This window comes from Zeus faber (genome assembly GCF_960531495.2).
Source record: "Zeus faber genome assembly, chromosome: 20".
Lineage (NCBI taxonomy): Eukaryota > Metazoa > Chordata > Actinopteri > Zeiformes > Zeidae > Zeus > Zeus faber.
The window spans coordinates 18,528,545-18,550,178 of record NC_137207.1 but is presented as its reverse complement, the minus strand read 5'-3'; the positions used below and the strand labels follow the sequence as shown (position 1 = coordinate 18,550,178).

Sequence of the window (21,634 nt, the reverse complement as noted above, 5' to 3'; positions counted from 1 at the left end):
AACGATATCTCCTCCATACGTAAGAAAAAAAATCTCCCATTTGGATCGGTATAATAAAGTCATTTATCAGACTCAGGTTTGTACTGATGATAATCCTCGAAGTGCCGTGTAACAATTTGGCTTATTCACCTGGTTTATTTATCTAATGTACCTGTGACCATGGTAGATCCCAATACGATTTGCAAACGATAGTTCCAGCGGTGGTGTCATCGTATTTGACTATGAATCGCTGATGAGAAATCCTGCATCGGCACTTTGATCGATCCAGCGATCGATCCTCTGATTTTTAAATAAATGAACCCTGTTGAAGATGAAACAAAAAAAAAAATAACTTTGTATGACCTGTGTTAGACGGTAAAAATCACAGATATTTGCATTGAAATGCAGTGGAGTTAAAGTCAAACAGGTCTCCGAAACTAATATGCTTCGGCCGGTACGGACACGTCACATTGTGCAGCAAAGTGCAGCAGCCACGCAGTTCCCCTCTGCTCCACGAGATGGCGCTAAAGCCGCGAAAAAAAACCAAAAACCAAAACGGCACATTGGTCGTGTTCAAACTGTTGTGGGGATTATTATTGGATGTGCCGTTTGTTGTGATTTTCCCCTCATCGCCTAAAACAAACGTAAAAAAAACAACAACAACAAATGTATTGTTTGTGTTGTGATGTTGTAAAATGAAAGGTCTGGCCACCTGTCTGTCCGTCCGTCCGTCTGTCATTGATATTGCCACACGGTGTTATTTTAGTGGCCAAATTAATCGTAGAAGGATTAGAAAAATTAATCCAAAAAAAAAAACAGTCGAGTGTCATTAATGAAAGTGGCCACTTGGCAAATTGGACCTTTTTAAAATGTTCTGTCCCTCTGCACAGCCATGCTGGAATAACCAGATGACCAGATCATGTAATAGTGACCTGTGGAAACTGAAACTGTCCGGATAAAGACAGTTCTATGTGGATTATCAACATTATGAATAATAATAATAATAATAATAATAATAAAATGCTAATATAATAACAGCAATAATGGTAATCATAATAATAATAATAATAATAATAACAATAATAAACATTCCAGTGTGTACATTTTGTCCTCTGGATTCCATCTCACGTGTCATCGAATTCATATTATACTGAACCACTATTTAAAAATGACTAATGTTTCATATTTGTCCTATTTATTTTTGGATTAAATGAACAGACACAAACAATATTATTTAACAAATAATTACCGAAAATAAACATCCAACGTTGCACTTCTTTATTTAAACCGGTGGCTGGATTACTAATCACCAAGTGCAAACTACTTTGAATGAGTGAAAGAAATATCAATTTGACTTGACAGACAAAAACAGAAACCTTTTTAATAACCCAGAATGTTGTCTATTGTTGTGTATTTTCTGTCAACATTTAGTTTTGTTGTTTTCCCAAATTGTGACTCGACAACAAAAGTAAGGCACCTACAAAGGGGGATTAAAGATGAAGCACCCCATTCCACCATTAGCATGAAACAAAAGATGACATTTCTGAAAGGAAAAAAACAATTAAATAAGATCTAAAATGAAATGCTGAAAGTTCATTTTAATGTTTGACTTGTGCAAAAGGCCCCAAAATGGTCGATGAAGCTGCTGCCAGTGCACGTGCTGTTGTTTACTTGATGGCTGCAGCGGAACAGGGAGGACAGATGTCCCTTCTTACTGACATCTGCTCGGAACTGGCAACCACACATTTGCAAACGTTGTCTCCCTGAGGGAAAGTATGGCTGCACGCCTTGTTACAATACACGCATGCATGCATTTCTTTTTTTTTTTGTTGTTCATTGTTTATTTTAGGTTTATTTTTATTTTATATTGTGATTGTGGTGTAGGGGTGACGTGATCTAAGCAGCCTTGCGTCTTCCTTAAAGGAAGTTAACCCCGGATCCTGGGTTAATTGGGCCCAGGAGCAGGGGTAACTGCCTGAGTGGCAGTGATGTTTTAGGATTACTGCATATTGCTAAAACTTAATTGTTTACTGTTAATTTTTAGGTTTATTTTATGTAGGCTACCCATGTTTTTCCTGTTATTTTTTTGGAAATAATTGCATATTGCTTCATTTTTCTAGTTTGTTTATTTTAGTTAGTTTTTATTTGTTTTATTTGTTTGTTTTTATTGTACATGTTTTGGTTTAATGTATATTGCAATTTTAACTGTATACTGCCGAGAATATCCATCCACACCTTTTTATTATTTTATAGCATATTGTTTTGACGTGAGCTGCTGTAACACCACATAATAGCTATCCATCCATCCTCCTCCCGCACCTGAAATGGAACACTAGTCCACACACACAGTTCTGAGAAGTTGGAGTTAATCTGCTGGATTGGACACACTGTCTGTCCCAGAATAACACAACAAGGGAGATGTGGCCCAGGGGAGAACGTCCAGGGAAGTACTTTGGTGCGGTCCTAATTTTAGTATGTCTTCGTGTGAATACGGAGGTACAACTATAGGGACGACGGGGGCCAGGGTTGGGGCTTAATGATGTAAAATAAAGTCTGTCTGCACATGCAGGGCAATACAGGAGATTTGGACTCCCATTTCAAAAGTAAAAGTTGCATGTAATGGACAGGACACAAATAATGGTTATTGTGCATGCACTGCATTTTTGGCAATAACAAAAAAAAAGTGTCTTCACTTAGCTGACAATGTTGGGCTTTTTATTCTTTATCAATTCATTATGCAACCAGAGGATCAATAGATGAGCCAATATTTTTCTGAACATTTGGCTGCATATGCAACGTCTTTGGAGATTAATTAAATCTGTTCCCACTCAATCCCGATTACCGTTAATCTCGAGGAAAATCTGGTTATATTTGTCACAATTGCACAATTCCGATCGCGCAAACTTGAACGGCGTAATTCTTGCCCTTTCAAGCGGTTCGATGATGTTGAAGCCATTTTCTTTCGTGATTAATGTCCCCTGCGAGCCAAAACGGAAGGCCACGGTCTATGCGGTCTTTATTTTGGAACTCAAGACTCTGTTGCACTGTGCTATAATTAGGCGCCAGGTCTAGATGCCTTGCTCTGCACCTTGTAACCCAGGCTCTGAGTCCTCCCGCCTTGGATGGAGGGAGGGAGGAGCTCCCCCGCTAACCTCCATGATCCAGTCAGTCAGGCAGAGTCGGGGTGACTAATCCGGGCGTCACACAGCAGGGCATTAGGGCTTTTCTACGCTCGGGCCGTTCTTAGCCACCGACGCAAAAATACCTCAAGCACAAGGTGGAGACACATCCAAGTTCAGTCTCCTGTAATGGATTACATAAGAATACTAATATTTATTCAATTTGTATTTCTAGCTACTGTGTGTACTCTATTTATCGTAAAAAAACATTAAAACATACTGAGCAGGACTATCAACGTTTTAAAAATGAACTAGAAACTAAACGTTAACTTTGATCTCAGCAGGGATTATAATTGCTTCCTGGTTTGACCGGGGAGCTTTTTGGAGCTGGTAAGCCTGTCCTTTCCTAAACATAGAACATTATCCCTTCAAACTTTCTTTGTAAATAAAAGTTTAACCGACTCATATGCCTCCGGTTAGTTTGTACATTTTGTCGGCAACGGTGCAGCTTATACAAGACGGCAACTTTTTGGGGGGAAAAAGCCAAATAGAGAAGGGAAACACAATGTGTATATTGACGGAGGAGCGTGAGCCTCAGCGGTTGGAGGTGGAAGACAAGTTGTTCGGGGCGTACGGCTCAGTTTTCGCGTTTCATTAATCTCCAAAGACGTTGCATATGCAGCCGAATGTTCAGAAAAATACTGGCTCATCTACTGATCCTGTGGTTGCATAATGAATTGATAAAGAAAAAAGCCGAACATTGTCAGCTCAGTGAAAACCCTTTTTTTTTTTTTTTTTATTGCCAAAAATGCAGTGCATGCACAATAACCATTATTGCGAAAACTAAACTGTTTTTGACATCATTATATTTAATTAAAACAGACTAATCGATTTATTATACAATGTGGTCAAACACATCCAGTAGCAGGTAAGTGAGCACCCTGAGTTTTATTTTTAAAGTAGGCCTTAGTTCCCACTCCTATCTGAATACGTTAATAACCTTCCCATGTGGAACCCACTGCAATGACATCAGCATGATGATTTGGGTAAATTATAAATAGTTTTGTTTTCCTTTTTTCATTTGGACTTCTTGACGACCTTATCCACCATCTTCTGTCCGGTGAGGAAGTGCCAAACGCCTCCTCGGTAGAACTCGTTTCCGAAGGAGTAGAGGAGCGCATTGAAGATGGGGTTCGTCTTTGCCAAAACAGGAAGTACCTGCGAGTAGAGAGGGGTTTCCGGGTACGACGTGGGAAATTCCAAGTCAGAAATATGCTCCACCTTCCAGTCGTTGGCAACCAACGCCAATTTTTGGTACAATAAGAGTTAACATATAATAATCGACACCCGGTCATGTGGAAATGATGGAATACTCTCACCATCCTCAGTTTCGGGGAGATGATCTTGACGTTCTCGAAGCAGGCGTAGATGCACATGAGCACGTAGGGCCCCCAGCACATCAGCATGACCCTCAACGGCCAGCTGGTGTTAAACTGGGGAAACAAAAAACAACGTTGTGATTTAGTTCTTTTCAACCTCAAAGCTGCAGCAGCAAGACTTTTCTGCCCTCCAAAAGTAAAAAAACAAAAAACTAACAAAAAAAAAACAAACAACGTCCTCCTCCGCCTCCTCTCGTCCCTCGTATATCCCAATTTCGGCGAAGAGTCCATATGAGAGGGCTCAAAGATGTTTAGAACACGGTCACGGGAAGGACCGAGAAATAAAAAAAATAAAAAAAAAAAGCACACGGTTTAGATTTGGAAAACAGAGGATTAGTTATGAACAAACTGCCTACTTGTTGGAAATAATGGTACTAGTACTGTTCCTCTGCATTCCACGATACGTTTGAAGGTAATTCATGTCAAAAGTCTTGAGTTTTAGATAATAAAAAAAACTTTCGCCCTCACGGCAACATTTTTTTTATTTTTTTATTTTTTTACTCTGTCCAAGAGATTAGTCGGCAGAGACTTCCATTCAACAAACAACGAATGGTTATCTCCCTTTTCCTCAGAAAGCTAATTAAAGAGCCTTTTGTTTCCGGATTAACCTTTAACAGATTACCCAAACTCCAGTTTATCAAGGAGCTTACGCAACTGGACCTGGGTCTGTGAGCCTGAGAAAACAAAACACCCTTTTTGACGTCCAAAAAACAAGTTTGAAACGAGAATAGTAGAATACCTTGTAGTCGTGGATCTTCTTGAAGTGCTTGTGGATGGCGTCATAGGACGAGATGATGGTGATGGCAGGGAAGAGCAGGTAGAGCAGTACCAGGGTGAGCATGTACGTTACGTAGTCCCTAGCGAAAAGAGACCGTTTCAGCACTTCTCCCCATCCCAGAAGCTTTATTTTGGTTGTTTTCATTTCATAACATTCTTCTAACTGTTAACGTTAGCATTTGTGTTTACTGTGGAATTTTTATTTTTGTTTGAATAGGCTTATTGCCAACATTTTGTTTACTGTTAAGGCTCAGTTTTAATGTTAGGTTTATTGTTCATCGCCATTTCTATCTAAATTCATCTTTCTGCCTGACTGTTTATTTCATAAGTTATTGTATAGGACTGTATATGTTATTATCGAACATGATCTTTCTATTTCTTTATGTATTTTTTCATTTTTATCAATTATTTTTCCATGTTGTTTAGTGTGTACTGTTGGCACCGTGCTCCGGCGGGTTATCTCCCAATTAGAGTCCTTTCTGTGTGGAGTTGCATGTTCTCCCGTGCTCACATGGGGTTTCCTCCATGTAAGGACCCCCACCACTGGGCAGGTCACTCCTGGCTGCTCCCCAGAGGAAGGACAAGCCAGGATGGGTCAAATGCAGAGAGCTCATTTCACCGGCCACCATTTGAAACGTGTGTGTTGGTCAATGCATGGTTGTGATGTGAGACAAATAAAGGCGCTTCTTATAACTAGACTTATTGTGTACAGTTCACTTTTAGGTTTCCTGTGTATATTTATATCTTTTTGCATATATTGCATTTTTACATTGCCTACTGTTTTTGATGTGAACAGCTGAGACAATTGCAATTTCCCTTCAAAATAAAGTATCTCTCTCCATCTATCAAGCATGTGCTACTGAATTGCTACACATCTGAGCAACTAAATAAAAAAATGAACACAAATGACTAAACAAAACCAGAACAGACTTATATGCAAAGTACTATAAATCTTATTTATCCCTGTTTTAAGATTTATGTAATCACGGTTTCTATATCTATTCTATTACTTTACTATGTTTGTTTTCTGTAATGTAGTGCGGTTTGATGATCCAGTTTGATGATATATATATATATATATATATAGATATATATATATATATGTGTGTGTGTGGCATATGTGGAATACAATGTGTTGATATGTTTACTTGTGTACATTGTCAGTAATAGTTTCTCCTTCCTTCCTAAACCTCGCTGCCAACCTGCACCAGGGCTGGTTTCATAATGGGAACCCGACCACGGCCCATGGCTTTTAGGAACTAAATGTTGTCGTGCTTGTGTCATGGCTGCCTTGTGATGCGATACCTGTCTCCTCTGGTGTAGTCCAGCGTGCAGCACGTCCTCATGGGTTCAAAGTCGTAGACGCCCCATCCGGTGAGAGGAACGGCGGCCCAGAAGATGGAGAGAATCCAGATGATGCTGCTCATGGTCACTGTCGTGCTCCAGAAGAGTTTCTGTCCTAAAGAATATCATGACGATCATTTTTAATAGACACGGAAACGACTGAGTCCTTTTTCTTTTGTGATTATCGCTTGAGATCACTTTAAAGATGAAGGGGGTTCTTTTGCTTTTTGGAATATGGCTTATAAACCATATGTGATAACAATAACAAGGTTTCATTATTTGCAGTAATCATTTTTGGTTTTGCTATAGGTTCTTCTCTGTTATTATAGGCTGTTCTGTTATTAAAGTGCTAATCCATAGTAAAGTAGCAATCTAATCTAAAATCCCCAAATTCAATTCAAAATAGCATTTTTTGTTTTTTATTTATTTTCAACATCCAGATTGGCCCCTGACTTAAATCTAAAACAGTCACTTTCTTTCCTCAAAAGTACACCTTTTATGATCAATTGATTAATTTGTTTATTTTTCACTTGAGGTGGTGGGGATACATTTCATCCGAGGTGCTGTTCCATTTTTTGTGAATCGTTATTTATATTGACAGTTTACTGACCACAAATAGCTAGACTGCTTTCTCAGATTCCCTGCTCCTGCCTTCTACATCATGGTAACGGCATAGGACCACATGCATAACACAAACACACATAAAAAGAAAAAAGTATCAAACAGGATTTATTTCCTCAAAATAATCGTGTGGATTACCACTTAAAACCGATCCAGAGTTTGTTTAAACCCTTTGGACAAGCAAAGATTGGTTCGAGATGAAGGGTTGACATCTTGTTTACATATGAAATAATAAAAAAAGATTTACTATTCACTTATTAATTTCATATAAGATCCTGTTTAAAATGATATAAAGCTTGTAAAGACTTAAATGTGAACAGTAACAGCCCCAATGTACATTTCGAAGTAAAGGTCATTAATACCACCATGGGATTCATGCACGGGATTATGGATTAATGGATGGATTTATTTGTACAATATGATATGTTTTGGTTTTCTTTGGTATTTTTGCACAGTCATCCGGGTGGCGGGTCAGGCAGACGTTTGAATGTGACACACCAGTACTTACTGGTGCAGTACTGGTGGTATCTGTCCCAGGCGATGACAGCCATGAAACTGATGGAAGCCAGGACGGAGATCATTCCCTGGAATCCATGAAAAGAACATCCTTCCTGACCGAACGGCCAATTTCTACAGGAAACAAAAACATCTGGACAGTAAATTTACAGACAACCGAGACGTTATACCCCTCATGGAAGGATTGTTGAATTCAATGTTATAGTCACACAAATCAACAGGATAAATTGTGATTATATATAACACATTCCAGATTGCAAATAACTATATTTTACATATTGACTGTGTCTTAGGTGATTTGGGATCAGCGCGTTCCTTACTGAACAAATTAAATCTATTTGCCACAGCAATTGGTATTATTATCACGTTGTCAACATTAACAGCCATGGAGGCTATATGGTTCAAGCTATTCATTTTTTGTGTGCCATTATTTCAGTTGTGTGACCCTTGGATACCTGACATAGCTGGCATACGCAGCTGTGAGGCCGTTTATGTTGAGGCTGATGTCGGCCAGAGCCAGGTTGAAGACGAAAAAGTTACTCGGCGTCCGCATCTCCTTCACCCTGAGGAACGCCATGACGGTGATGGCATTGAGGAAGAATCCAAGCATCCCTGGAATACAGACAAGCATTACAAGCAGCGCAAACCATTTCATATAAGAATATTCTATGAATATTTTATGATTGCTGCGTCTTCCTGGGATTCCAACATTTAAAATAATAAACCCATTGATAATCATTAACCATTTTTTAAATTGTATCTTATTGTATATTGCCTTATCTATCTATCAATCTATCAATCTATAACTTTTAACTGGTGATTGTCCTGGAGTCTATTGCTGAAGGTTGAATTATTATGTTCAGTGAACATAAATAACAGTTCAATAAGATGTTCAACTTTCAGTAACACTCATAGCTGGGATTCTTGAAGCCTGAACTTTTGGGATTTATTTTGGGATTTGGGATTTCAGGCGAGATTTTAGCCTTTTAAAACATTTTTTTTGGACAGTAACTTCTTATAAACAAATAAATGCTATTAGTGCTACTATTACTACTACTACTTGTAATAATAGCAATAAAAATAATAACAATAATAATAATAATAATAATAAGGTTGCAAGTATTTGGCTGGAGAGTATGTTGAACATCAAACTTTGGTTTCGAACTCCACTTACCTCCCACTAGCAAAGCTGTGCCGAATGTAAACATATCGAACTCATTGAATCCCTCCGGTAATGTGTGTGCTGCCATTTTAAAATAATGAAAAATACACAGATTCAGCCGTGAACAGAAAAGACAGCTGCACCTCTCCGGCGTGGCTGGGACAACTCTCCCCCTTATAAAGCTCCTGTCATGTGAACGAGCATAAAGACTCTAATCTTCAACAAAACCTTCGAAATCCGCCAAAGAATGTCCTAACAAGCTGACGTCACGCCCCCGCGCATCGGCTTCCGGTTGGCCGGCGAATTGCGCGCAAAATTTGCGCCCGGTTCGCGCAGAAAGTGCAAAAAACGCAAAATCAACCTTCCCCAACGGATCACAGTAAAATCATTTTAATCATGGAAACAATGAATTAAAAAAAATAAAAATAAAATGCATTTTGCATGTTTTTCTTATTTGCCAATTGTTTTATGTTTATCTTCTGTTTTTACTTTAGAACCTCCTTTATTTATATGTATTTATTTTGCAAGGGTTACTTGATTTTATAATCCAAATATTTTTTATAAAAATTTTCTACTTAACTTGACTTACCGATATTATTGAGAATAATAATAATAATAATAATAATAATAATTATTATTATTATTATTATTGTGTAAAATAAATTCTGATCACAAAGTTACATAGGGCTACCGCAGTCTGTATCGGTAAGATTGTAGCCTAATCTCTAGGCTAATATCCAAAAACAACAATTTACCATTTACAAGTATAACATACGCTACAAGGACAGAGGGGAAATTGACCTTTGACCCTCACACTGCACCTTATAAAATGTGACATTTGGGTGGACTGATTGCACCACTAATCTGTGCACAGATTACCGCAAACTCATTAACGATGAAGTAATGGTGTGTCCCAACGGACTTACGAGACCCTTTAACTAAATTGTCCAGCGTCGATCGCTCACCAAGCTCAAACCTCCCGTCTCTCCTGTTCACCCACAGGCCTTTTCATTTAAAGTCGACATTAATAAGAAATATTAAACGGTCACTTTTGGTATAGTGGACAGTGATTGTAATGTTGAGTGTGAATGAGTGTGAACAGAGCTTTTTGTTTTACTGCTTGTAAATCTAAAATGCGTAAATCCTGAATATCCTCCTGTACATTGAAAAACATGGCAGTGCAGTTTAAGGCGTTTCAGCAACACTGAACAGCGGGCTGCCTTCATAAAGGGAAACTTTCAATATAAATCTCTTTATCTCGGAGCTTAGCGTGATGAAATACGAGCAGGTCTTACTGTAGCTCACATACCTTAATGTGGAGGTTAATAGAACCCATTGCCTCAACAACTGTGAATATAGATTGTGAGAAGAACACGCTGAATTCATCCCCTGTTATATGTTTACATGCTGGAGGTTGAAATGTGTGATTAAAACGCACAACTTTGAGGTTTATTGTGCATATGCCTTTCTTTCTTTCTTTCATCTATCTATCTATCTAGCTATCTATCTATCAAATGGACAACATTTTGAGCTGTATTCAAATCTACTTTTTTTTAAATAAGTCATTACTGTAATAGAGTTGTTGGAATATATCGATAATATATATAATATATAATATATATAATATATAAATAGTTGTGTTGGAATATATCACCGTTCGCAGAAATCCCTACAATTGCATCTTTACTCCCATAATTCTGTGTATTTCTGTTTTTGAGGAATAAAAATCTAAAAGGTTTACATTGGACTGATGTGCTTCTTCTATATCCAAATGTGTTTCTACAATTCGAGCAAACACGCACAAGCCTTATGGCACATCGTCAATTACGACACCGTAATCTCCTGGTTTGGCAAAGAAACAAAGGCCACGGGGTTAGAAAGTGTCCTGGCACGGACACAACAACAGGACAACTTTCTCAGGCTCCTCCAGGAACAGAGCGTCGTATCGTATATTATAGAGCAATTATGACATTATACAAGACATATAATGAGGCAAAAAAAAAGGGACATCAAGACACTAATGAAATTCACAAATACATTTGTGAATGATTAAAAAATAAGAACAACATCAGCAGCAATTAAAACAGTGCAGTCCAGAAAGAGACACAAATTAAAATGGGATGAGAAATAACATATACACACATCTATCTGCACAAAGTGAACAGGGAGTAACACTATGCTTACTAGTAACTAGTGACTCTAAGATGGTGGGTGGCAGTTAAGCCCACTTCACACCGAATCCGCATCCGCATCCACCAGCCCGATCCTCCCCCTAGTGGCCGTGAAGATGAGGATCAGTTTTGCGTCACAAAAATATCGCACAATTCACTTATAAGATATTCATTGAGGGATTCACTTTTAAGAAAAAGATTTATTGAGAGAGAGAGGGTGACATCCAAGGTCAATGTTAGTAACGTCATTATTATATACATGGGACTTATTTACTTCGTTTTAATACGGGTTCCAATAAAAATAAAAACTTGACTGACATGATGTGTGGTAGTGTCGGACCGAAACTTGTCACATGGGTCAAACATTTTGAACGCATGCACCCCGCAGCATCGATGCAAGTCACACTGTAGCTTTTCGCGTGCGGAATCCGACTCTCTATCGGAATTAACGGACTTCCGGTTTGTTCTTGTCGTTTGTCGTATTCGGTGTGAAGCGGGCTTTAGTCTACAGTAAGTACACGTTACCAACACGCAGCATTACTACTAAAAGTGACACAAAGGTAAAAAAGATCAAGATTAATCTAATGATGCTAATGTTCCATGTTCAGGATTCAGACTTACATTTAAAAATAAACTTTACTGTGGGTTTTTATACATATCTATTTAGATATGTATTATTATTATTATTATTATTATTATTATTATTATTATTATTATTATTATTATTTTAACAGTCATCACAAAAAGTGGAAATAATAATAGTAATAACAACAACCTGCATGACAATAATAACAATAATATTATTATTATTATTATTATTATTATTATTATTATTATTAATAATAATCATCATCATCATCATCATCATCATCATCATCATCATCTGAATGAAGAGGCATGGTGAAATAGACAATAATTAAAATAGACAAAGAGCAGAATGCTGAGTTGTTCAGTCTCTCTCTATCACACCTTTGCAGGAAATAAAGAAATCAAGTGTTTCAATAAGCGATGACCGAGCGATGAGTGGATTAAATGATTAAAAATCCATCCAGTCGCCCTTTAAACCTCTGCACCGTTCAGTAACCCCGCGGGTCTCATTTAATCAGGTTCCATCGTCGTCCAGACGCACCGCAGGAAAGTGTGTCGGGGACACACACACACACACACACACACACACACACACACACACACACAAACACACAACACACACTACACACACACACACACACAACACACACTACACACACACACACACACCCACACACAACACACACCACACACCTTGATACTTTCCACTGCCATCTGGTGGACTTTTTCTTTTTTTTTTTTTGTATGTTTTAATGTTAATGTTTAGGCATCAGTTGTGCTTCAGAAACACACTACAGATATATTTTTTCCTTACTTCGTTCATTTGTCCCCATAGGCTGTAATAGAATTATTATTATTAATTTTTTTTACCAGAATATGTTTCTGTATAAATTATAATAAAAAAAAAAAATGACCTACGTGATAGGTGACTGGAATCAAATAGATGCACTGTTAATCGACAAAAGAAAAATAATAATTTTGACATATAAAACATAAAAAACATATAAAATCAGAAAAATATAAAATCTTGATAAATCTTTTTTTTTTTCAATCTGTATAATGTATATAATATATATCAAATATATATCATAATGTATATCAAAATGTATATCATGTATTGGTCTCTCATCAGTATAGGCCTACAGAATGTCCACCCATGTACCCGCTGAATCCATCGATATCCCAATATTCAACAATTCAGGGGGAAAATCTGAACCACCGCAGTCTTTCGTTTTGCGTGCGCCCTGTTCTACGCTTAACAAACGATCAGGTCCGATCGACCGCTGTGCTTCTTCCCTACGACGAACGGGAGCCCGGGCCGCAGCCTATCAGCTTCCGAGAAGCAATAATCGTGTGAATGAAAATAACCCAAGACCCCGCGCTAATCCCTGCCCTGCCCGCTCCCTTTATCTGGGGACCCGGAGCAGCCCGAGCGGCCAGAGCAGCGTGCCGCTCTGCCAGCACAGCCGCACCCGGAACATGCCTCTGACGGTCGGCTGAGCAGGGCCATTTGCGGCTGCAGTTCTAGTTCGGGAGCGGCGCGGCGGCAGCACTGCCGGGGGGCAAATAGACAGACGAAACAAACGAAAACAGAAATGAGTCGAGATCTCAGTGTGGGCTTCTGTCTGGCCCTGGCTTGCCTTCCTCTCCTGTGCAGCCCCTGCCCTGCACAGTGCAGCTGCTTCTTCCACAAATTAAGCGACGGGTCCAAGGCAAGGTAAGAGACGGGCGACCGCAATGGAAATCAAAGGAAAGTAAGACGCTTTACATTTATCAAGTGCTTTTTATTTTTATTTTTTTTTACTTCTTACAGATAGCAACTATAGGCAAACTGTTGGGGACATTGCAGCAAAACAGCCTTCCTCTGATGAAGGCTGTTTATATTATGGTTATACAGTATAGTGTAACGTCCATTTGAATGAAGGCATTTTAACTTTATATTCCTTGGACCAAACTCGGTATGTTTTTGGTTTTTTTTTTGTGATGCATTCCGTGTGTTGCATGGAATTGAATTGGAAGCTGCTTCCATCTCCATTTAGGGATTAACTTCAAGTTGCTTTTTAATCTCCCTTGCTTGTTAGTTAAGTATAGGCCAACTGTGAGGTTTTTTTTTTTTTTTTTAAATGTATTTCACTGGGACACTGTTTTATTTAATTTTTTTCCTCCTCTTTAAAACAAACAACAAAAAAAGTCCTATCTATCCAAAGCGCTTTGTTACCTGGGATGTTGCCTGAGAGATTAGGGCCCGGCGATATATCGTTACGGTATCGCTATCGTGATACGAGACTGTAATCGTCTGGGATGATGGCCATCGTGATTTTCTGTCTTTAAGGAGCATTACAGTAAAGAAATGACATTTTCTGAACTTCATACTGTTCTAGCTGTTCAGATCAATGCCCCTACATGCTTCATAATATCATAATATCCACTTGAGTAATGATTTCTTAATTTTATCTTGTGTGTAAATATCTTATAAAAGCATCAATAGTTATCCCCAAAATACCATCAAATGATCAATATTGAGGTATTTGTGAAGAAAATGTCATGATATTTGATTTTGTCAATATGGACCAGCCCTAACAGATATTGTTAACATTACAACTGAATTGTAACCTAACTATGTGTCTTTTTTTTCCTCCTCCAGGAGCGTGCTTTGCAATGACCCGGAGCTCACCATGGTACCCCTGAACTTCCCCAAAGACACGTCAAAGCTGCGCATCGAGAAGACGGCCATCTCGAGGATCTCGAGCGAGACCTTCCACTATCTGAGCGGCCTGGAGTTCCTGTGGATGTCCTTCAACTCGCTCAGCTCCCTGAGCGTCGACAGCTTCCGCGGCCTGACCGGCCTGGACGAGCTCCGGCTGGACGGCAACTCCCTCGGCTACTTTCCCTGGGAGTCCCTGAGCGACATGCCCAGCCTGAGGCTCCTCGACCTGCACAACAACAGGATCTCCTCCATCCCCGCCGAAGCGACCGCCTACATCAAGAACGTCACCTATCTGGACCTGTCCAGCAACAGTCTGACCACGGCTCCGGCCGAGGTCCTCGCCATGTGGCTGAGCGTCAAGCCGTCCCAGGACATGGATTCCTCCAAACTAATTCTGGGTGAGGATCAAGCTGTGGCATAAGAGGACAGTGAAACACTATTTATTTGAAGCTGCCCAGTAGGCTAAAAAAAGATCAAGATTAGTCTAATTGTATTAATGTGCCATGTTGTCACACAGGTTTCAATCTTGCATTTAAATATAAACCTCACTGTGGGTTTTTTTATACATATATATTTAGATGTGTATAATTATTGTTATTATTATTTCTTTTCTTTTTTTCTTCTTTTTCTTCTTCTTCTTCCTCTTATTATTATTATTTTATTATTATTATTATTTTTATTACTATTATTATTATTATTCATTGGCTTCAGACATGACGCCTGCCATTTTTCGCTGTGCAGGTCTCCACGACAACCCGTGGCTGTGCGACTGCCGACTCTATGACCTCGTCCAGTTCCAGAAGTCCCCCTCGTCGTCCGTGGTGCTCATTGACACCAAGCTCAAGTGCGCCGATCCGGAGAGCCTCTCGGGCGTCCTCTTCACCGAGGCCGAGCTGCAGCGGTGCCAGGGCCCCCGCGTGCACACGGCGGTGGCTCGCGTCCGGAGCTCCCTGGGCAACAACGTGCTGCTGCGCTGCGGGACGGTGGGCGTCCCCATCCCGGAGCTGTCCTGGACGCGCGCCGACGGCAAGAAAATGAACGGCACCAGTGAGTTCCGCTAAGCTTCGTTTGGCAACGTTTCAGACGTACCTATTTTTTCGGTTAAGTATGTCTGGATGTATAGTTAGTGTGCAAACCGCCGGGATTAAAGTCGGAGCTTTCTTTTGAGCAATCCTCTTAACGCCCCAACTTTTTTGTTCTTCACAGTTCAGGAAGAGATTTCCAAGGAGGGAATCATTTGGTCCATCCTCAGCGTGCCCGCCGTGTCCTTCCATGATTCTGGGAAGTACGTTTGCAAGGCCACTAACTTCGTGGGGACGGCCGACGCCATCATCTCTCTGGTCATTACAGATTCCATTCGTTCGGAAGAGGCGGGCGGGAATTCCAAGAGGGTCCGGGGAAAGAAAAGCGGCGGCATCGGAAGGGCGGCATACCAGGAGAAACTGATTGCCAGATATGTACCCCCGCCCACCACCCCGGCGGCTCAGCCGATTATCGAACCCCTGAATGGCAGGGGTGCCACTGGGAAATACGAGATTGAGAGCTACAGCATTTCCTCGGACGTGGGGGGACCAGCCGGTGCGACCAGACCGCCGGGGAAAATGGAGTTGGAAAAGGGTGTTCTGAGTAATCTGGCAGCCAATGCCTCCTCCTTGCAGCAGGCTCCAGAGAAAAGGATAGTGCGTTCCGTCAAGGTGATCGGCGACACCGACCACACGGTCTCCCTCAACTGGAGAGCCCCTCTGGCCACCAACAGCACTGAATTCAGCGTCCTATACGCTATATTTGGGGAAAGGGACATGCGGCGGATAAACGTTGCCGCAGGAAAGAACCGGATCACCATCGATGGCCTCGTGCCAAAGACAAAGTATATTGCATGCGTCTGCGTCAAGGGCCTGATCCCGAAAAAGGAGCAGTGCGTAATCTTCTCGACGGACGAGGCGGCTAGCGCCAGCGGCACGCAGAAGCTCATCAACGTGGTGGTGATCACCGTGGCCTGCGTGATCGCCGTCCCCCTGACACTCATCGTGTGCTGCGGGGCCCTAAAGAAGCGCTGCCAAAAGCTGCTGGGGAGGCAGTCGAAGGAGATGCAGGACTCCTACGTCACCTTCGAGACGCTCTCCCCGGGGAACAAGGCCAAGGGGATGGAGGGGGAGTATCTGACCAGGCTCAACCCCGACGAGTCCAACAGGCTGCTCTCCGCCCGGTCCAGCGTGGACTCGGAGGCCACGGTCAGGACTGAGGGGCCGCCCAACGAGTACTTCTGCTGACACCCGACGAGTCCCTCCGACCGTCAGGGCTGGGGCGCGCTTCGCCTCCATCCCCCCACCCCCCGCCGCCGTGCTCAGAGGCCGACGAGCGCCGAGAAAAACTCAGCAGAAAGACTCTGCGGAAGCCGCGGTCTTGCCGTACAGGACCACCGACGGTCCCCCCTGGATGTATGACACCATTTATTATCGTTCAGACTCGGGGGGGGAGGGGGAATCATGGGCCCACCGCTGACGTGATTTACGTCCAAAAAAAAAAAAAAAAAAAGGGAAATATATACTGTCATTTAACTTTCACTGTGTTAACGCGATGTTGTACATTTCTTTTATATTTCTCGTGCACTTTGGGACGTTATAGGGACGGGCGATTTCTGAAATGTCGCTCTCATAAATCGAATCGAAAAATCCATCCTTAGTGAAACAAAGACCTCTTCTACGACGCAGCCTCGGCACTATTTTAGCAAACCTCATTGAATAACATTGTGTTTTTGTTTTGTGGTTATAACGGAGCGCAATCCACGACGGTACACATTTGATGTTAATTAAATGGTCATGTGCCAGGTTTGCTGTTGGGCTTTAATCCTATAACAAAGGGTATATTTGAACTGACATAACAATGTATGTACGAATGTGTGAAAAATAAATATTTTATATCAATATGCGTGGCAGTCAATGTTTACAGACTATCATAAAGCATACTTGGTTGAGAAATCATGGCTGACTCAAATGGCGTGTGCAGATATTTGCGTATACTTAATACAAACGATTGTAAAAGCCAGTCAGATACCCACACACTGAAACAATGTAATGACATCGGTGTTATTGGATCAACTTAAAGTCTCAAAAACCTACACCTTCATTTGTCAATGTTGTCTATTTTATTTTTTAACAGATTTTTCAACTGATCACATTTATTTTTTTTTTCAGTGTAGCTATCATTCGTGTAATGAAGACGTTTAAACGTGGACTTGTAGGCCTACTGGAGCTGTATTTATTGGCAATTTTAAACCACAGTTCAACTAATGGCCACTAGATGCTGCTCTGGAAAAACCTCCAACCAATGTAAGTCAATGGAAGAAGTAGAAAATCCCCTGTAGAAAACAAGAGTCTATATATTTTTCAACAACACTTTAGGGTCTCAATGTCTAAGTCGACGTCTTCTAATAGGTGTCTGGGCTGTGATTTAGAAAATGACGGAGAACATACGGTGGGCGTGTAAATCTGAGGGCGCGGCTGCCTCGATTGACCGATTGGCGGAATGCTTTCCGAGCGAGGCGGGCGCGTCTCTTCCTTCCTCCAACCGTCTGACGGTTTCAGTCGCGAGACTCCGCCCAGCCGCCCAAATTTGGAAGTCCAGCCTCCAGCCTGCCGAGGCGGCGGCGAGCGTAAAGCCAAACGCGAGGCTTCAAAACAGCCCTTCAGAAACCGGTGTGACCTCAATTTATTTTTTAAGGCTGTGGTATTTTTTTACTAACTTAGACTGATATGAGGCAGTGCTGCATGAAAATAAACGTACCAGGCCTTTATTTCAGTGGCCCCGTTGGAAATTGTTCCGGAGGAAATAGGCTATTTGAGTCAGGATAATTAGGCACATTGCTAAAAATACAGGCCCTCCTTCATTTTCTGTCTCACTTGTCATTCGGTGTCTTAGGCGTGGCGTCAAGGGAGATTAGGTTAATAGGCTTTCTTCTCCTGAAAACCTGACCATGAAGCGCTCCGTCGGGCCTGCTTCACATGCACCTCTAGGAGTATGGACACCTTTCATATGCCACTGCTTATTATTTTGGCATTAAATGCTGTGACTCCCGGGTGGGCAGGTTGTCTGACGGGTTGCTCTTGCACAGATGACAGCGTCGGCAGGTAAGACACTGCTCTCCCGCAAAAAAAATAGCACATGTTGGAGAGTAACTACTGTTGGGCGATGATTTAGTGCAGCCAATGAGGCGAAATCCTCCACCGAGTGTTTATGTACGGACACCGTACATACATACTCTATTGCATTGTGTATGTACATACATATAAAGATTAAATTCTATATATATAGTTTGATTTCTTGCGCATATATTTATTTGTATTTACATTCAATTTCCGTTCTTCCCACTTTGTTCTTTTGCACAGCTTTTGCAGTTTGCCCTTCTAATTTCACTGCATTACACTCGCAGGACTGCATGTGAGAAATTAGGAATATCGAATCTTGAAAATTTAATTTGTCGCAGGGAAGGAATGTGACTCTGATGACCCTTGCTTTACGTAAACTCATCCTCTTTCTCGTTTATTTTTGTATATCAGGTCTTTGCTGTGTATGGAAACCCCCATGGGACGCGTCCCGGAGGACGTCCCGGGCGATTTGACCAAAATCAGAATTGAGAACTCCCGCCTGAGCGAGCTGCCCCCGGGATCCTTCTCCGGAGTCCCCGCCCTGGAGTTCCTGTGGCTCAACTTCAACGACATCGCCCTGATGAGCGTGGACAGCCTGCGGGGTCTGGCCAACCTCACCGAGCTGAGGCTGCAGGGCAACAAGCTGAGCTCGGTGCCGTGGACGGCGTTCCGGGACACGCCCAGCCTCAAGATCTTAGACCTGAAGCACAATCGGCTCGACGTGCTCCCGGAACACGCTCTCGGGCATCTCCCCGGCCTGACCTACTTCGATGTATCCTTCAACCGGCTTAGCGTGGTGTCGCGGGACGTTTTCCTGAACTGGCCTCTGTATCGGGCGACGGAGAAGGCGTGGGGGAAGGAAGGGGTGGTCTCCAACGTCGTGTTGGCTCTTCACGACAACCCCTGGCTGTGCGACTGTCGCCTGAAGGGCTTCGTGGAGTTCGTCAGGGCCGTGAGCCCTCCGCTCCTTTTGATGAACTCCTATTTGACGTGCTCGGGCCCGGGCCCCAAGGCCGGGAGGTTCTTCCACGAGATACAATTGAAAACGTGTTCAAAGCCGGTCGCATCTGCTCCGCGGACCAACATCACTTTGCCCCCGGGAGCGAAGCTGACGCTCACATGCTTAGTCAAGGCGAGGCCTGACCCCACCATTCACTGGACGTATAGTCTGAAGATTATAAGAGGATTTTCTGGTAAGATACCTTTAAATCTTCCATATCCATTAAAATGATGCTGCCGGGGAGCACTTACTGTGATATCATAACCGCAACTTGCGGGCTGCATCTGTCCGGTGAAACCATTTAAATACGGGCTATTGTTTAAGGACGCTCTATAGGGGCATCGTGGTTAAAACGTGCTCACGGTTCACGTGCCCACATCGCTGTTCAGATTTTTGTGTAAGTAGTTTTTGCTGACAGTGCGGAGTTGGAGGCGTTTAACATGACCGCGTGGTATCTGCCTTGTCCCCGCCAGTCACCGAGGCGCACGTGGATGAGGAGACCGTCCGCTCCCAGCTGGAGATCCCCTCTCTCCAGCCGGCCGACAGAGGGTCGTACACCTGTGCGGCCAACAACTTCATCGGTAACTCCTCCGCCACCATTGGGGTCGATGTCAGACTCGACAACTCGTCCGGTCCCGTCCCCGTGGTGTCCTCCCCCTCCGCTGACGAAAACGTCGCCATCGACGTCCGCATCGCCAAGCAGACGGTTTACGGCGTCACGCTCGAGTGGTACGCATCGACGGCGGACCCCGCGGACACCTGGTTCACCATCCACTTCGGTAAATACGACTCTGCTAAAAAGGAGACGATCTACATCGGCCCCGGCATCAACAGCTACTCGGTGAGCGACCTGTTGCCCGTGACCAAATACGAGGTGTGCGTGACGTTGAAGAACCGGTCGCCCCGGGCCGGCCAGTGCATCGTGTTTGTGACGGGGAGCGACGTCAGCGCGCTGGAGCAGCGTGAGCGGCTCATCCACGTGGTCGTCATCGTGTGCGCCATGGCGCTGGCCGTGCCGGCGGGCATGTACGCCTGCACGACGGAGGCCAGGTTCCGCTGCCCCGCCTGCTGCAGCAGCCTGTGCCGGAAGCGCAGGATGCACAGCGAGGAGCTGCAGGAGCGCCAGGGGACCTTCGACAGCCTGCAGGCGGCCAGCGACGAGGGCCTGTGCAGGGACATGGCGGAGGAGGGGAAGACCAGGCGGAGGTCGGAGGATAAAAGTAGAGGAGGCGGCGCCGCTCAGCTGTATTAGCTTTGATGCCATGGAAAAAACAAAACGAAAAGGTGATACAAGAAATCACACCTAGAAAATGTCTTGTTTTGTGTAAATCTTCAGCTGCTGCGGCTCAAGATGCAAAAATGCCTTTTTGTTGTCCCCTTATTGTTAAGGATGGTGGTGGATGTAAACAATACGTCAAATGTTGGGTCAAACATGCATATTTGTTACCACTTTGGATAATCCTTTTTTATTTTATTTGAATGTTTTGATACTGATTTCAAAGCGGTGCATTCCTAATTTAGAACTCACAGCCTGCGCGCATCTATATATGTCTTATCATTGTTGTTTGATTGTCTGTTTCAAAATCTGCCGGCTCATTCAAGGACATTGTTATGAATAAGGATTTATTTGTTTATCTTTGGAATCACTCTCTTGTGGGAGAATGATGTGGATTAATGGCAAGTTAAAGATAAAGACGGAGACATACTCGTTTTTATGGCTTGTTTTTTTTCCACTCTGAGGATTTGTTACATAAGCAGTATTTTCACCAGCGTTTATACATACACTGGTAAGGAGATTAAAGTGCTTTTCTGAATCTGTATCCCGTCAGGCCAGTGTCTTACCAGAGTGCGGGGGAATTCTTTTTTTATCTGTATTTGCATCTGACTAGTTCAGGTACAGTGTCAGGTAAAATGGTTATAAAGTGAATAACGCTGGTGTATGTAACAAGTCCTTGGCATTTTTAAGAGCTTTGCTTCCTTTGTGTGATGGCAGATTAATATCGAATGTGACAGTGATTCTATTTATTTCGTTGTATTTATTTATTATATACAATATTCACTATCAT

At 42.4% G+C, this 21,634-nt stretch overlaps 3 protein-coding genes across 3 annotated transcripts; 2 read left to right on the top strand and 1 right to left on the bottom strand.

Moving 5' to 3' along the window:
- Positions 1–4,175: 4,175 nt before the first annotated feature.
- On the bottom strand, positions 4,176–9,045 carry rgrb (retinal G protein coupled receptor b; the record flags this gene model as incomplete). The annotated part of the gene is made up of 7 exons (XM_080021775.1): positions 4,176–4,316; positions 4,478–4,591; positions 5,277–5,394; positions 6,620–6,773; positions 7,788–7,909; positions 8,251–8,407; positions 8,970–9,045. 7 exons carry the CDS (start codon positions 9,043–9,045, stop codon positions 4,176–4,178), a joined length of 882 nt encoding a protein of 293 aa, XP_079877901.1.
- A 4,266-nt stretch (positions 9,046–13,311) lies between these two features.
- On the top strand, positions 13,312–16,693 carry lrit1b (leucine-rich repeat, immunoglobulin-like and transmembrane domains 1b; the record flags this gene model as incomplete). The annotated part of the gene is made up of 4 exons (XM_080021359.1): positions 13,312–13,433; positions 14,361–14,821; positions 15,165–15,470; positions 15,630–16,693. 4 exons carry the CDS (start codon positions 13,312–13,314, stop codon positions 16,691–16,693), a joined length of 1,953 nt encoding a protein of 650 aa, XP_079877485.1.
- A 1,822-nt stretch (positions 16,694–18,515) lies between these two features.
- LOC307245417 (leucine-rich repeat, immunoglobulin-like domain and transmembrane domain-containing protein 2) lies at positions 18,516–20,820 on the top strand (the record flags this gene model as incomplete). Its single annotated transcript, XM_080020986.1, has 3 exons — positions 18,516–18,550; positions 18,980–19,761; positions 20,042–20,820. Exons 2-3 carry the CDS (start codon positions 18,993–18,995, stop codon positions 20,818–20,820), a joined length of 1,548 nt encoding a protein of 515 aa, XP_079877112.1. The 5' UTR covers positions 18,516–18,550; positions 18,980–18,992.
- Between the last annotated feature and the right edge of the window lie 814 nt (positions 20,821–21,634).